Here is an 18,856-nt window from a genome sequence, read left to right on the forward strand (position 1 = left end):
TTCGTATTATGCAAAAATGCATAACCACCAGATTTTGAGCACACATAGTCCTTCACCCCGAACAGGTGCCCGCTGAAGCTAGACTTTTGAATTTGGAATTCCTATTTGATTTGTTTTCTCTTTCATGAGAATTTAATTAGTTTCGGCTTAAAAAACTGATAATGTATTTTATCCTCTCTTTCCGTATGCATGCTTTTGTATTGTAACTGTGTGTTGTATTCGAGAGGACCAGTGTTCGAATCCGGGCGAAGGCATTGCACTTTTTTCACGTCTCCTGCTTCGGAAAAAAAACTCTGCAATTTAAGGCAATCTGTTGCCATTTTTCAAAACGTAAGATATTTATGGTTCAAATTAAACTAAAAAAAACTCCACGATTTAAATGAAATGTATTGCCACTGCCTGAAATGAAATATTTTATCTCCCACGCAACAATGTGCTGTGCCGTCCGCAAAACTAAGATATATTTCTTCATATTTCACCTGCCTGTTATTGATTAAAAAAGTAAATGATTTAAAAATCAATAAACTCAGCTCTTCATCCTTATTATAATTAATTTCTAGCTGAACCGTGAAATTATACTGGCTAGATGCAGTCAGATCATTATATATTTTTTCCCTTTTAAAGTAACTATTTCAGGTGGCTGATCGAACAAGAGGCTAGTGTAAATAAATTTTAATATTAATAATAAAAGCTTTCATTGCTTAAAAAATTACCAATAATAAAAGCTTGAAATACTAATGCGGTTTTCTATTTTCAGTTGTGATGATGTGTTATACAAATAGGTATAGGCGTAAAGCATGTAAAGTTAATTAAATTGGAATCAAAGCAAGGCAGTTCCTCTTCAATATTAATAATTGTAACCGTGGATAAGAGATTTAACACTGTATTTAAGCATATCAAAAGTAAAATAGGAATTCATCAGTAGAATAAACTCAAATAAAAATGCGAAAAGAAAAAAATATACAAAATTATAAGAATATAAAAATTAATCTCCTTTTATTGAATTTTAATTTTAGATGCTTTAATTTACTTCAATCCTCCTATAGCACAGAAGTGGTTAGTTTTTGTTGTTAATTTTGGCCTATTACTGTTTCTTTTTTGCATATATATAAATATACATATACACACACATATACTTATATACACTCTTTTCAATAACGTTACATTTTACCTTTGTTGATAACGAAATTCAAATCTAGTATTAAAACAAGAAATAGGATAATTGCAAAAGTGAGTTGACCTCAGAAATGTGCTAAATGCTATTCAAAATTTTTAAAAACAATTTCAGTTTTCAGTGATTAATGTTCTCATAAGCCAAACGAAGAGGTACTTGTTTCCTTATCAAGAGATATGTATTACAGTGAACAGTGGAAAAACCTTGTGCACACCTGCAAATTTGCTACTTTCATATTTTAGATATTTTATATTGCAGCGAAATCTTCCGAGGACAACTTCCCACAGTTCCAGACAGTTTTGGTTTTTCTTTAGAAGTAGGTGGTCCCCTTGAAAGAGTGATGTTCCATTCAGGTGCTTTATTATGTTCTAAGAAATATTTGCCACTTTCAAAGCGAGCACCATAAGAGATTCCATTGTATTGAGATGTATCATAACACATCTTATTCCTAATGCTGACAAATTCAGAGTAAATGCATGTCTGTAGTGAGCGTATAAAGTTGAAAGACGAGAAATAAATTTATAAACTAGATTAAATAGTATTGCGCGTGAGAACGATGAAAGTAATTTAGCTTCATATTGCAGTAAAGTTCAACAAATTTTCAAAAGGCTTGGATGCAGGAATGAGAACTTTGGTTTGGTTCCAGCTTTTTGGGAAACTCTGTAAGTTGTCTAACAAGCAAAGTTAGAAAGGTTATTTTAGCTTTAAATTTTCAAGAAATTTTGCCCATTGCCCTATGCTTAGATATGAGAGCTCTTTAGATTATGAAAATGAGATATGCAAAATTATATCAGAGTTTAATGGCAAACGGTATGATCCGAAAAGTAGAATGTTCACAGAATATCATTTTCAGTAATCGAAGTCCTAGTTATTAACATCTTTAGTTTCAAGTCATCATGGTAAAAGTTACCTCTTTTAAATATCATATCAAGTTCTGCACGCACGTCAAGATTTTAATTTCATTTGAACAAAATGATATATGTCCACGGATGAAGATATTTAACTCTGAGAAGCGTGATTGCTTTTACCGGATCATACGATCTGGTAATTTATTGGCTTATTACTTAAAATATTTTGTTTTCTTATTACCCTTGATAATCTAAATGTCACTGTACGGAATGGAAGGTAACGGAACGAAAGGAAAAAATAATCATTTTATAAATAAAAATTAATAAATGAATGTTATTTATATACCGATTTTTCATGAGGAGAACCAAAGAACTGGGCCGCTGGAAAGGTTTAAATACAGGCAGGAAGCTATGTCTGCTTGAAAATGTAAATTTGAGCATAAAAACTATTATTGTTACTGGTAAATTTTTATTAGAAATGAATTAATCATTAGCATTTACTGAAAGTCGTTTGAAAAATTGTTGGTTTTTAAACTGCATTCTCAATTAGTGTAAGTTTATGCAGATGCTTCTGCGCAAAATTTCGTGAAATCTTTAGATGTTTTGATGTTTTGTATGCATATTATAAAAATGAATATATGTGTGCGTGTATCTACATTCATTACAAAAATAGCGAAGGCAGATTAAAAAATAATGAGTTTATCGTATCCTCTACTCCTAACGAAATCGAAGCGGATGTTTAATGATTAACATTGTATTTGTTTCACTGTAGATAAATAACGTAAAGTATGCATTTCTCCTCATCAACAGTACAGGAAAGGAAAGGAGTTTGGAGGGGTGCGTAGACTAATTATGCATAAAATTTCTTTCATATGTAATACTTCAACATTTTGCTTAAAAATACGTTTACAGTTAAATGCAGGTTGCCGACACTGAAAATTAAAATTGTTAAGCATGCCCTGAATACTGAAACCTTTTATCTCCTTGCATAGTCATTTTCAAACTTTTATTCCTTTTTTAGTCATAAGCAATTTGAAATAATAATTTAGTTTTTCTAAAAATATGTATTTTTCGAATTTCATCAAATATACTTCTTGGGGCAGCCAAAAGCCAATTGCTGGCCTTCTCTTGAATTCAGGTATTTAACTAATCAAGAAAATACAAGTGAAAATACAGTTGAAATAACTTTATCTATTTTATTACAAAAATAGATTGTAACTGAACATGAATTCTCTCTATAATTAATGCATATTAACCACAATGACCGTAATCTGCATCATTCTGTTTTCAGTATGCATCATTATGTTTTCAGTATTATCAGTTCAGAAAGAAATAATATTTGTATAAACAAAGATATCATTTTATTTTTAGACTAACTGCTCAAAAATATTTAATTTAAAATAAATTGTAAATTTAACACAAATTGTAAAGATTATAAGTTCATTTCTTATAAATAGGACTGCACATATAAATCTATCCTTTTGCGAATGCTGTAATGATTAATTATTTGAAGATATTTTTTCAGAGATTGAATTTAATTGGCCCATAATAATTAATGACTGAAAAGGTATTATTTATCAAACTCAGAAATAGAAGATTTAAAATTTATTTTCCAGTTATCGCCTCAAAATTTTACCGTGAACACAATTGTGTACAGCTCCAGCTTCTGAATCAAAGCTCGAAAGATACAGAAGTGCAAAGCCTCAGACACAGAGTTTCAAAAAGGGTTTAACTTTTCCAAAGAAAAGTCACATCCCACCTTCCCAACCTGCTGGAATATATTGGAACTTTCCATTACGTCCTTGTAGCAAAGAGTGTTTCATAAAACTGTCAGAGTGTGGCGCTGACATAGGCTTCAGAATGAGCCCGGTCTCGACCATAACAAGATGTTTCAAACCAGCTCTTCTGACTGAACGGATACTCACCGATCCAGTTGCTGTTCCACCAAGTCGGGATCTGTGTGGATTCCTTATGTGCTTGCTCAGTTGCAATTGAACTCCATGTATGTGTCTTAGCTATGGATATGTTTCTCTTTGTGAGATGGATAATGTACAGAACTGGAAAGCCTCCGCCTGGGGTACTAGGAAACGGATCCTTCTCTTTGGATAAACGACAGTTGCAGTGGTTTGTTTTGTACTTCGTTTTATATTGTAAAGGTGTTCTGGCAGAAGGTAAGTCGTAAATTTCCTTACTGGTTGTAAATTGTGAGTTATTATTGTTGTAGCATTTAAAAATGTCTTAACGAAAATTCCCCTAATTAAATTTATCATGTTTTGGAAATTATGGAAATGGTTTATATTAATTCTGTTTTAAGTCTAAATCAATAAAATAGGATGTTAAGTATCATCTTAAAATCTACAGTGTTATATAATTGCAATTTAATTTGTTTTATTCAAAAATTGCTATGTAACAAGTGATAATAAGGCTAAAATAAATCCCAAATATCCTTCGTTAACATATTTAGAGATCAGAGTAGTCAAATCATGATATGAATTTTAGTAACAAATTCATCCAGAGAAAAACTGTTAGACAAAGTGAAAAAATGCTTTGCGTGTAATAAACCTTTGCACTGATTTATCTTCATTTAGAATCAAATATATCATAGTACAGTTAATAACAAAAATAATTATCATTGATTTGAATTTAAAAGAAAACTAATTATTTTAGGAAGTTTACTTTATTGAAAAAATAGATAAATGAATCAATATCCATGTAAATCGCTGAATTTAAGCAAGTCATGACAGATGTAGGCCATAATGCCCTTCCGAAACATTTGTTTCATTATTCCACTACTTATGCTATATAAAGCATAAGTAGTAGAATAATGAAATAAATATTTCATACTTTAAATGCATATAAAACGATATATTCCGTTATCTTATTCCAATACTTTGAATGTATATAAAATACAAGCCTTGGACAAAATATTAACATTAAGAGCTACAATTTTACGTTTAAAATTCCAGATTAGCTTTACAAATATTAAATCTAATCTAGTTTTCATCTTTGTAAACATGACTAAAATGTGTAGAAAATAAATCTGCGATCTAAAACTTCATTCATAATTAGCATAAACAACTGCATCGGAGTTTTATATGACAATCTATATTCATCGGAGATTTATATGAGAACAGTAAATTCACTTCGTTAAATACCTTTTATAGATATTATACTGTGGTTATTTTTCAGATAAAATCCGTATTCAACCATTCCACTTGCCAGCTAATGTAAAAGAAGGATTAAAAGTTCAGATATATTGTGGACTGCTAGAAGGAGAAGCTCCTGTGCATTTCCAGTGGCAAAAAAACGGAGAATCTCTAACTGCTAATGATAATGTGGATATTATGACCCATCAGGATTTTTCAAGGCTAGTAATAAACAAAGTAGATGTTGAAAGCTCAGGAAATTATACGTGTATAGCAAAAAACAATCGAGGTCAAGACGCGTATTCAGCTCATCTTGCTGTGAGAGGTAAGCAAATCTATGCTATTCAATTTTGCTTAGTTTAAATCTGATTGGTAATTATCAGATAAACTAAGGCGTGATTCTGTTCCATACTGGTGAAGAACGTTGCACTGAACTGAATTATTTGGATTAAGGCAAAGGACGCGACGGCTTACCTGTACAGAGGAGTTTAAAGCAGACTGGCTCCTATTCACGTAACACAAATGTTTTTGCATGCAGGTATTTTATCTAGTTGGTATTTCGAAAGTATATCTCGAATCCCAGACAGGGCATTGCATGTTTTTCATGTTATTGACATAAATATGAAATAACACTGAAATTTGACAACTCTGTAATACTAAAAATTTGAAAACATGAAAACTTAAAGTAACTCTATTTTAAATTTTAAATTTCGATGAAATTAAGCAAAAAAAAAAGAAAAAAAAAAGAAAAAAAAAAAAACTTTTGCTACACATGGCAAAATTAAAAATTCTTTAAAATAAATGCTTTTGAAGTAACACGTAACATAATATTGTTATCCTTTTGATCATAGAAAATACTTTTTAGGAAGGCAAGTAATATTTTCTGTTTGGGCATCATAAAAAATATACCAGAATTCACGGATTCTCACTTTTCATAACACATTAAAAAAGGAGCTAAAAATGATCAAATGCGGTATCAGAATACGTTATTTAAGAAACTAATGCTAAGATTATATTTTTTATAATCCTGCTATAAAAATCTGACCGATTGCGTTATTTATAAAAATTTGTATCAAGGATTTTAAAAGATTTTTAATAATTTTTTATATATCTTTATATAACAATCATAGAAACTAAATACTATTGAAAAAGTTCAAATGTTAATAAACATTCTATTTAAGTTTCAAATGTTAGAACCTTATAAACCATACTATTTAAGATTTCAAAAGCACAATGAACGAAAAATAAACTTAAAATTAAGTTAATAAGATAAAAAATTCTGTAGATATGGAATTAAATAGGTAAGGAGAAATATTAGTTTCGTTCATTTTGCAAATATTAAAGAATTAAATCTAAATGCATTAGAATATAGATTACCTGTCATTCTGAAGGCTACAGTCGTGACATATAAGAGAACAGACTGTATAACAGAAATTCCTTCCTCCACCCAAACGCAAACAATCCATAGAAAGATTTATTTTTATCATAGAATATTGGAAAGTACGAATAAAAATAAAAATCTGTGTTGAAAATTTGTCACACTGTATCTCTTTAGTTTACTTGCTGTTACGTATACTAAAAATATGATATTTGGAATTAATCTACAGTAGGAGCCACTAAATGTAATCGCGTTTGTCCAGGACTATTTTGATAACATTTCACCCCCCCCAATTTCGACCATTAGTCATCATAGCGATGGTCGCTTTAGTATAGGGGCACCTAAGAGATTTTGCTACCGTTGCTTCCTATGAAGGGACAGAAAATTTACATCCAAACCCTCTCCGTACGGAATTCGAACTCGAGGCCTTCCATACGGTAATCAGAGTCACTAACCACTTTCCCGCCTGGGAGACCACTTTGATGACATTAAACGATGAGAAAAGCTAATATGAAGGATATTTTCTCTCATCGCAAATTTGCGTTAGCTGATTTGAAGAATAGTGATCAATTTAATATAAATACAAGCAGAAGCGTATAAATATTTACTTTCGCAGCATTTTAACTAAAGAAAAAAAAAATGCTGTTAGTGGATTGTGGGCAAGTGTTACACAAAAGTTCATTTATATACTGTTTCTAATGTTAGTGTAGTTTCTAATTTCTTTCTTTAGTTATTTGATAGTTTTTAATATTTAGTTTGACATTATTTGGAGAATTTACTTCGGATGGTATCTTGATAAAATGAACCGAATTTTTAATGATAAAAAGCGGTGTGTATTCCTAGTTTTTGCATAAAAATAGACGGGATTTCGGCCATTCGATACCAATTTCCGAATTTTAACATTAAACCGTTATCATATTAAGCGGCGTCTACTATAAAGCACTTTTAAGCAACAACGCGACATAAGAGAAATAGCTATAATTTAAAACCTCTCTTTCCCTTTTTCAATTGACAAAGCGCTTGCAATGAAAGGAAAATAGAGAGATTTCAGGTCTCTTTCGGAAATGAGGTATAGCAATGTAATTTTTACATAATACTTTATGCAAGAAACAGAGCTGAATAAAGTATGATAAGTAAACCAAAGAAGAAGTTTACAGGGCCTTTCTTTCATGTACATTAGGTACTGTAAAAAATAGTGAAAGGCGGCATTAATTCATTTTATTCAAGTAGTATAACATTTATGCTAAACTACTTTCGCTTATTTCAAACTTACATAGAAAACTTGCCAAATTGCCGGAATATTTGAAAATGCTATAGGCATCTTCATGATACGATATAGTAGCACGTGAATATGGCAAAATTTCAAATCATCCATGATTCTAAAAGGAATTTATTATAGCTATTTGTGAAATTTCATTTTTTGTATCGAATTAATTAGCTTGCTTTCTCGCCAAATCATCCAAGAGTGAGTCATTCATCTGTAGATTTCCCAAAGAGAGTTGTCGAGTAGCCTTTTTATTGAAAATGACGCGACACTCTTTTTTCGTCATATCTCTTAAAACACCCGCAATCATTCTTTTATTGATAGCCCTTAACGGCATGTAGCGGGGAAGAGGGGAGGAGAAAAAATGATCAACCACACCCTCACTGTGAGCAGTGGTCAGAAAAATAAATGGCCGGTAGAGCTAGCCGTGACCGCACGCTATCGCCTGACTCAGTCCCGTGATGTCATCCCTTCACCCTGAGAAAAGAGACAAGCCGGTGCCTGGGATTAAGGTGAAAAAGAAAGAAATAGAAAAAGTGAAGCTTCTGCATCTTCTTGTAACATACCATTTTCTTCTCAGAGAATTCTTTCTGGGGTTTTATTTCTCATGCATTTTATCATGACGAGAATTCAGGTTGTTACTTTGATAAGTGACTATTCCTCAACTTTTCATACTTGAACTTCTCACCTGACAAATTCATTTTCAGTCAGTAATTTACTAATTATTTATATTTTACATTGATTTACTATTTATAGGGGGAATATGTCTATTATAAGGAAATAATATTCTTCATAACAATTATGGCCTATTCCCATTGGGGACATCATAACCGAGCTAACACATACTCCTGTAATAAATTCGTTCTACTGTGGATCCCAAACTCTAATGTTTAGAGAGTTACTAAACATTTAATGGATAATCATTTTGATTTTATGATTTAATTGTTTTAATTTTTTGAAATTGCCCTGTCAAAAAAATTAATGAAATGGGAAGTCATTAAAAACATATAGTTGCTATAAATAAAAAATAATAATACATTATTACTTCATTGAAATAATTAGTATCTCTCATTTAGTAATCAAAGTAAATTTGTTTTTAGGCAAAACTAAAAATAATTAGTTTAAATATTTTTTTTTGTAAATATTTCCAGCTTGAGACGCTAGAAGGCAAACGCCAGGCGTTATCAAAACTTTTCAAAATGTACTTGAAAGGCGCTATTTGTAAAGTTCAAAGTCCGGAGCTTGTCAAAAGCTGTCAAAAACTGTAAATAAAATATTAAGTAAGATTATTAAAAATTAACTAAAACGAATAATAGTTTGGAAGAAAAAACTGAAATCTTGGGAAAAAAATCTGAAGCGTTTCAGATTTTAATGACCACCCAAAAGGATTTGTTAAGGCTTCTACGCTGTCGAAGATCTCGCATCCTGCTATTGCATTCACTCCTGCTAAACATTTTTCCTCTTTTTAGCTTCATTATTGACCATCGTTTACTTAGTGCTTACGCCGTATAAACTCAACAGTAAAATTACAAAATTTTTAAAAGCAACATAGCAGCATATGTTTAGAATTCCCGATGTGGTGCTAAATGTTGGCATACATTTTTCTATTTTTGATTGTCTTATCTCAGTTAATCATATCAATATTCAATTTTCTGAGCAAGATGGCTAACAATTTTTTTAATCTTTTTATTATTAACTTTTCTGCATTAACTTTATTAAATGTCACGTTTAAGGCGCTTACGCCACATAAAATTTATTTTAACATCAAAATCACGAAATAATTATAAACAGCGCATCTTTAGAATTTCCGACAGACAGTCTCACACACAGGAGATAGAAATGTTTTATTCCGTTCAGTGTTGCCACTGCTGGCTTTGAAGTTGTTGAGTTTTTTAATTAAATTTTTACAAAATATGTTTTACAAAATATGAAATATGTAATAAAAATTTTTGAAATTCAAAATTCGGGCTACAGGTGCCCTTATTCGGATGGAGAACTACGTTATTCAAAATTTGATGGCTCTAGGTACCATCGTTTTTCATAGTGCAAAGAACATGCATACATTCATGCAGATTCTTCATTATTTAATTTCAATTTTTAAACAATTTGAAAAGTGATACAGCTGTTCATAGTGGACGACGCAAAATTCCATTTCGAGACAAATAGCCCATTTAGGGTAATGCCTTTTTGGGCTAAAAATTAAATTAAAATAATTACACAGGTTATAAAATAAATGCATCATTAAAATTAAAAAATGTAATAAAATTAGTGCATGGAGATTTAATTAATGATAGTAAGACATGGTTTCAAAGGCAACGGAAATGTGAGCAATTTCAATAGTAATCCTTCTTGTTATATACAATTTTCTTCTCTGTTTTGATTTTCTCATTTTAAGCGCTCTTGATTCATAGGTATTCCACTGCCTACAGGGATTATATTTCAGCGTTAGGTATTTGTTCTCTGTTTGCTTAAGGTTTTTTTTAGCGTATTTTAAGCTTCCCAGATGATGTGAATGTTCAATTGTTGCATGATTATCGAAATTTCCTGTTAGTCTTCCTGTTCAGTTAAGTGACAAAAATCTTGCCTTTAAGTCTTCGGGCACGCTTTAACTTAAATTTTGATTTCCCTAAAAAATTACGAAGTACTAAAGAAGGACCTCGGTTAAATTTAAGCACTGTAAAATGTAAACTACTTCAACATTTAATTAAATGGCATATCGGTTTAAAATGCATAAGAGCGACATAATCTGGTGACAAAATTAAAAATGCTGAAGAATTTTAGAGAAATCACGTGCAGCTGGGAATATTGACCTCATATATAATATCAAATCTCAGAATCGTTTGGGTTATAAAGATCTGATATAATATCTAAGAATGTGAAATATTTGATAATACCAAGCAAAAAACTGGCAGATTTGCGAAAGACGTAAAAAAATTAAATAAAATCTGAAAGCCTTCAGATTTTACATTACTCCCAAAGAGGATTTTTTTTTTCATTTACGACACATACACATTTCGAGAGCGTTTGGGCTAACACCACATTGTGCTGAAAGTATTTAAAAACAGCATTGGAGATCAAAATCGCTCGTTGGAGATAGAAATAGAATTCCCTACAGTGTTGCCACTGCTTGCTTTAAAATTGTCGAGTTTTTTTAAATAAAAAATTCATTAAAGTTTTACAAAATATAAATTAGACAATAAAACAGATTCCCGAATTCGGGCTTACAGGTGCACGTGCTCGGGTGGAGGACTATATTATTCATAATTTGATGACTCTAGGTACCATTGTTTTCTCACAATGAGAGAAACATGCATACATTCATGTAGATTCTTCATTATTTAGTTTCTTTAAATATAATACAGGGCGATAATATTTAGTAGCAACAATTTGAAAAGTGATTCAGAGCTTTGAGTGATTCAACGCAAAATACCGTTTTGAGACTAATAGCCCTTTTGGATTAACGCCTATTTGGGTTAAAAAAAAGAAATAGTGAAGACCTAAATTGAAAAATAATTATAATTGTATATCAGTAGAAAGAGTGTTAGTTACTTTACTAAGCAGAGAAAACACTACATAAAACTTAAATTAAAATGAATTAAGTTGGAAAATGGTTTTCATTGATAACTTAAATCTGTACATATCTACTGAACAAAAACTGTACGTTAATGTTACGCAACAAATAGAACTAGCTGTGCGTAAAAAGGCATTATAAGGATTTTTATGCACTGCCATTTTCCTACTTACTCTGGCACTTGTTAAATAGCGTGTAAATAATCATTTTCAACACTTACATAGTTTTACTCAAAATAATTTCAAACATATACCCGCAAGGTAGTATTACAAGGAAAAAAATTAAATTTACCTTCTCACGTTACTTACGCTATCATATATTTCTGTTTCAGTTCGAATGATATAAACGTTGTCAGCAACAACAGTAAAAATGAGCACGAAGTATTTTTGAATGTAAGATAGATGCTTAAATTATGTATGTATATTGTGATACCTTATCCTTTCGCTTGTATAAAAAACATAACGAAGTATTCAGGCATTTCCTGCATTAAAAGAAAATAGAAACAAAAGGTTCACATTTCTGAGCGTATCCAATTGAAATGAAGGGCTGAGTTTAGTTACTAGACTTCAAATATCAAGAGTACTTATTCAAGAAGAATTGATAAACACTAACTCTCTAAAAGGTGCATTTTGCGCTAGTAATGTATCTGCATCTCTGACTTTATAAGTGTTAATTTAAGGATAATTTCGTATACCTTTAATTTTTTGCGATAATAACAGTAGTTACAGAGGACCAGTCTTCGGAACAAGTTAGAAACAAAAATACAACTCGCTCAGTTCACTTTGACTAAATTGCAATCTTTAAGTTTGTTTTAGTTTCTATCTTACTGATCTTTCATAGAAAAAGGTAGATATAAAAAATCTGAAATAGTAATGTTAATATACTCTGCTAAATGAATGGTAATTTTTATTTTTTAAATGATGTTTTTCTATGTAGTAAACCAAGTGTACAATGTTCTATGTTTCTAATTAAGTATAATGGTGTCTCGACTTACGACTTTAATTCGTGTCCTGGCTGTGGTTCGTATCTCGAAACTGAGTATGAAAAATCATTTACTCGCTTTTGAGATCTAAAATTTTTGTATCCGAAAAAAAAAAAAAAAAAAAAAAAAAAAAAAAACATGCATGTAATGTAGAAATTTATTTTATTTATAAACATCTTTGGTTTTGCATGTTTCAGATAAAATGAATTACTTTATTATTTGTGTAAAAAATAAAACAAAGACTGCAAATAGTGTTCTTCATCATACATTTAAATACATTTAAAAGAGGGTAACAACTAAATTACGCACTAGAGAAAGTTAAAGTTTAATACTCATGTGTTAACATACAGCCAGACCATGAATCTATGACCGTTTCTTCAATCTATGCTATAAAAGCTAAGCAGCTAGACCACCTGCGATCCTGGTTTCGGTATTTTCGGAGTTGAAAATTAGTTACCAAAGAATTTTATTTAACTAGCAATTATTATGCAGATTTTTAAATATTATCAGGAATGGGCAAGCTGTTAAAATATTGTAACATTATGCCATTAGAATAATTAATAAAAATATTTGTAATGCCCCCTTTTGGCCTCTAATTAACGACTTTTATTTTCTTTTGATTAAAATTAGATATACGTAAATGGATTTTGTTCTTTTATATGCATATACATATTTCTAAAAGATTCATGAGTTGCTTACAAATTTTTTTCGCTTAAAAAAAGTATTTGTGAGTAGGTTCCTGAAAGGTTCCTTTGTGGAACATAAGTTTTAATAATAAATGCACTTCCTCATTTATTGTTAATAGTAGCGATATTAAACTTGACAAATGGGTGCAAAAAATTCATATAAATATTTTTTGAAATTCGATGATAAATCTTTTATTATCTTTCATTGTCTCTGCTACGATATGTTTCCTAAACACTTAAGTTCGACATGGTTTGAATTTAAAGATTACGTTATTTTTATGTTAGGCAAAGTGAACTAACAAAATATTCTTATGTTCAAAAAGTTCCCAAAAAGAGTTTATAACGCATTTCTTTTTGAAATGCAAAAAAATTATTACCTAATCACTTTTTGAATAGACATCTAATGAAGCACACACACTTGCTTCAGAGCTTCTGACATTCCTGGAAGTTTTGGGCGGGTACATATTTAGGTATCTGTCGTTTTCGACAGCTTGAATTGTCTGTTGATCTTGAAGAAAGAAGAACAACAGGATGATAGGATAAGAAATCTGATAAATAACGTGGCTGTCGCACGTAAAGATCGAAGAAATGGAAGCTTCTACATTCAAATGCACTTAGTTCAAAACGCAACGTCGTGTCGAAGGCCGAAAAGTGCTGTAATGCGCTAATGCCCTTTAACCTCCAAACTCAATGATTTCATGGATGTGACATGACTTTTCCAGGCAGCAGAATAATTTAGGCTTAAAATTTAATAAAACTGGATTTTAAATTAACCTAAGCTGTCCAAAAACGCTTTATGCATTTCTAGTATTCTGACATGTGTACTCCTTTTTTAAAGATGCAAAAATATTGTTCGAAGTGCAGTAATATGAAACTCTTCCAAGAGCAATAATATAAAATATACATATCTTTAACAGGTTGTTTTTCGTTTGTCTTATCAATTAAGTCAAAATGTATGGGAATGTTATCTGGCTTAGTGAAAAATTATATTCATGGAGAATTGTTTAAGGAAAATCGGCTCGTATTCACGTTATCATCAGCAAAAGCCATAAAAAAGCCACTTAAATTTGAGCGCATTAAACAGGATTCGATCCTGGGTCGTGGAAGTTTCCGTTTTACTCTAATATTTTCGAATGTTTTTTAACAAGTTTATTCATCTCAATTTAGAGAGGCATTTTTGAATTTAACTAAAAATTGAGTCTATATGTGCATTTTGATTTCAAAAACCCTGATATTTATATAAACTTAATTATCAATGTTTTTCATTTCTATGGTTTTTTTTCCTTGTCGACATTTTACTTTAGTTAGACACTCCATTCTTCTAATTATGATTCATTTCCTTTTTTGGCTACGGATTGTTTCATAAAATGTTAGAAGTTTCAGAGATATGCATTTCATTTTCCAACTCGTCAGCTGTTTGTTTCAAAGATACGTACTTTTTTTTAAGTATTCGTTACAACAGATTTCCAAAAACCCAGACGTATAAAATTATTAAAAAGATAATTCTCGTCTCATGTCATATTCTGTTTCAGTACATGTGTAATTTATAGTATTGCTATTATACAAGCGAATTATAATTCTATATGCGTACTAAAAAGGTTCAATCATGGTCTACTTTGCTTTAGCATACACAAGCTGTAGCTGCAGTTTGAACAAGAAGAAATGGAGATCACAAGGTTTCAGTAAATTAATTAGAAGAGAGCACTCGGCAACAAAAATGAGAAGCCTTACATTCAAGATTTCACACTAACTGAATTGTGTTTGTTTGTTTCCAACTACGATAAAAACTCGCTTAACTGAAATCCAGTTTAACCGAAACGGCGAAAAAAATAATCTTACATAAATAATTTCGAAAAAAAAAGTTTATCCAATTTGTTTAACATTTTGCTTTTCCATTGCCTTGTTACAAAAAAGTAAATTTAAATTTTAGTGTCAAAAAATTATTTCAGTGCATTGTTTGAAACTCCCCATTTTGAAATCTTTGCCCAGGTATACAATATTATTAAGAATACAATATTAGTTATCTGTTATCGTTAATGGATTACATCAACTATTTTGCCACATTTAAAAAAAAATATCTTAAAGCGAATAAGTTAAAAAAAAACCTTTAATACTTAAGTGTTTTAAACATTTAGGAAATTATTAAAAAATATAGTTTATCTTACATCCATATTTTTCAGCTCTACAAAGGATTTGTTAGTGGGGCTACCCTTGATGCGTAAAATATTATAGAAAAAAATATCTGACGCGAGAAAATGCAGTTATTTGTTAAATATCATGATTTTTGAACCTATACGGGAAAGCGGTTAGTGATGTTGTCTCCCGCGTCGAAGGGCCTGCTTTCAAATCCCGAAGAAGGCATGAATGTTTGTAAACATACAAAGTCTGTGCAGCAGGGAACACTTAAAATATGCGGCAAGCAGAAAGTCCTGTCGAGAGGTTGTTGGTAGAGAAAAAAGGGTGGGGCTGTCAGACCTATACCAGCGCTCCTGTCCTTCAACATCAGGGCGAAACTGAGCAAAATCGATCTGTCACCTGAATGATGTTCAAGGCTGTCACAGTCATTGTGTAGATGCCAAATGATTACAATGTAAAATAAAATAAAATGTCACTAATTCTTTTAAGAAAATAATTCAAATTATAATAACAAAACTTTTTTATCGGTTTTTTATTAGTCCAAAGGGGCTTTGTCCCTGAAGGACTATTGTTTTCGTTTTGCGATTTTGCGTCGGACTTATAAATGTCGGTTCACTTTTCAAACTGTTGCCACAAAATGTTAGAGTCCTGCATTATATTTGAAGAAATTAAATAATGAAAAATCTGCATAAATGATTGTCTATTTCTCGCATTGTAATAAAACAATGGTACATAGAGCCATCGAGTTTTGAATGACGAAATCCTACTGCGAATATGGGCATCTGAAATCCCAAATTTGGAATTTGTTTTATTATAGATTTTATATTTTGTAAAACTTTAACGAATTTTTGATTTACAAACTCAATGCTTTAAAAGCGAGAAATGGCAACGTTATATAGAAAAAAAATACTTTTATCTCCAGCTCGCGAGACTGTGTATATCGGAAATTCTAAAGATATGCTTAATTTAACATTATTTTGCGATATTGCTCTTGAACTGAATTTTATGGTTTAAGTGCAAAGAACATGATATTTAATAAATAAAGGTAACGTTAAAAAAACGCCCCTTTGGACGTAATTTAAAATCTGAAACATTTCAGATTTTTTTTTTTTTTTATATATATATATATATATATAATAAAGTTTTTCCGTACAAATGTTTTGTACAACTCACTTCATTTAATTGATTTCTTGCAAGTGATTCCTTTTCGCACGCCAAATTAAAACGAAAAGAATTTAAAGATTCAGTAAATGATCGTAAGACCATTTGATCTTAATAAAAAATACAGGTAGTTTTCGTCTGAAGAATTTCAATAACGGATGAGAGAAAAAATAAGGTAGAATTAATAAGGGAATGTCTTGAAGAGAAGTACGAAAATCAGAATTTTAAAATTATTCAAAATTAAATATTAGGTGAATTTGAGATGCATAAAAAACACTGTATTTCGAAGCTGAAACTAATACAAATTCTCTTTTCCAGAAGAAAAAATGCTGTATTTGCTAAAATATGTAAACAGAGCATGCTATTCAAATAAACAAAATAAAATGAATAATAAGATATTTTTTCAGTAACCTTTTTTGTTCACCAAAATTTATCAATTTTAGTTAGATTTTTAATTTTAGTAACAGCATTTTATACTTTCGTTTTCCTGAACACAGCATGAAGGCCAAATCTCTACAGCGTTTTTATTTTTTCTCTCCTCTCCGTTTCTTTCTCGTTCACCGAAGATTTTCTTCAGCTACTTTAATATAGAATACGTTATTATTCCATTGTTTATTAACATCTAACACTCTATAACAACTTAGGACTAATTTTTGCGTAAGTGCCCAATTTACGCAGTTTGAAGCTTCGTATTTATAGACTAACATTAGTTAGTCATGGCAGAGGAAGAGAATGAATGTGAATGTCTTAGAAGGAATTGTCTTAGAACATAAATAAAAGGCCTTGAAATGCACACGAGAATTCTTATCATAAATTCCTGAAACCGGTTATTTCTGTAAGAAGAAAACTATGCGAACAAAAAAAAATTTCTAAATCATGGGTTAAAAGTGGTACGAGAAAAAAGGTTAGTAATTGCGGTGAAATGTTTTCATCTTTTGTTTACTTAAAAAATATTTCGAGATATTTTTCTTTATGTATTTCTGTTTCCTTGCTGGTAGGAAAGGAAATGATGTAGCAAAATGTAAAGCATTCCAAATATGTTTCCTGAATAATGTGAGAGTTATCTGCTTGTATAAAACACGTACTGCATTTTGCCACGCTATGATTTGTGTAGATGCCAAATGTTTATTTTATGTTTGTTAGATGTTAGTAACCAATATGATTTGTTTAATCTCCCCTTTTGCAACAGTAGTTCTCTCTTACATGCTTACAACAAAAGTGCTGCACCTTTCAGCATAATGAAACTATTAAATACCTCGGATCGACCACTTATAATTTTTAGCTAAATAATATTAATGAGCAAACTCTTTTTACTTATCCACTAACAGCTTTACATCATTTCGATTCTTATCAAATTACTAGTGCATGGTATACCGATAAAGCGCCATTAATGTTCTCAGAAATAAAAAAAAAAATTAAAAAAAAATTACGATCTGAACAATTTACTACTACTGCATGGGAAAAATCCTGATGCCTCCACTAACATGAGTGTCCCTGGACTCCGCTATGCTTTCAAGCTAATGAAACAATTAAATATATCAGAATTGCCATTTTTTTGGGGGGGACAACACCAGTTCATGAATAATAACGCTGTTGATTCATTTGTGTTTGTTCATTAGTTGTATGCGTAGTAAGTAACAACGCGAGGTAACTCGCGGCTAATGGGATAGGCCTTTCAACCATGACTAACCGTGCGTTGATTTTCATTACAGGTCCACCGAAATGGGTAAGGGAACCGACGGACATCTCCACATCAGTGGGAGAGGCAGTCACACTGACCTGTGCTACGTTCGGATATCCAACTCCTGATGTCACTTGGAGGAAAGCCAACGGTGCGTATCCCAAAGGAAAAAAAAAAAAAAAAAAGAGCTGTTTGCGAATTACACACATTGTCAGTTTTCTTTTAACAGTAAGGTGCTTTTCAAAAGGAGGAAATATTAGTCCCGTAATGTTTACTCAGTTGCGCTGTCATTGTTGAGCAAGTGATGTTGCTGAATTTTTTTCAAAAGTTGGGTGATTCTAATAATGCATTGAATGAAAATATTTAAGTTCGAAGCGGTGAATTGTTTGCACAAGTGTTTCCTCTTATTATGTTTTTTTTTTTTTTTTTTTTTTTTTTTTTTTTTTTGTTGTTGTTGTAATAAAGTAAAAACTTTCTACTGCAGCTTCTGCTGCAGCTCGAGCTATGTGCGTAATACTAGAATTAGAGTAATAAAAGGGATGGGAGCAGTCTTGGGTGAATGGAATTATGCCATGTAATTATAATTGATAATAAAGGATTAATTGACGATTTTTAATACTTTAAACTGAATATATTTCATGAAGGCTTAATGCGAATCTCTCAGAAGTAAGGAAGAAAAATGTAGAGACTAAATTTCTGAGTAACATGCATCATTCCTACTGTAACATGACTCGCAACATGCTATTTAAGTTCCGCTATTTATTGAAAGTTGCGATGTTACAGTGGTTAACGTAACAGTGCCACATTCACAGAGTTTTGTTTTCAAATA

General features: G+C 31.0%; 1 protein-coding gene across 2 annotated transcripts in view; it reads left to right on the plus strand.

The window, feature by feature from the left end:
• Positions 1-3,875: 3,875 nt before the first annotated feature.
• The window catches only part of LOC118198860 (cell adhesion molecule Dscam1-like), a 199,755-nt gene continuing 184,774 nt past the window's right edge, over positions 3,876-18,856 (plus strand). For both annotated transcript variants that reach the window (XM_085818988.1, XM_085818989.1), the window contains exons 1-3: positions 3,876-4,193; positions 5,212-5,493; positions 18,059-18,178. In XM_085818988.1, coding sequence (XP_085675114.1) covers positions 4,040-4,193; positions 5,212-5,493; positions 18,059-18,178 — 556 coding nt within the window. In that variant the 5' untranslated portion in view covers positions 3,876-4,039. The remainder of the gene's footprint in view (positions 4,194-5,211; positions 5,494-18,058; positions 18,179-18,856) is intronic.

This window comes from Stegodyphus dumicola, chromosome 6, assembly GCF_044657685.1.
Source record: "Stegodyphus dumicola isolate Sdum_Otavi_A_Nest chromosome 6, ASM4465768v1".
NCBI lineage: Eukaryota > Metazoa > Arthropoda > Arachnida > Araneae > Eresidae > Stegodyphus > Stegodyphus dumicola.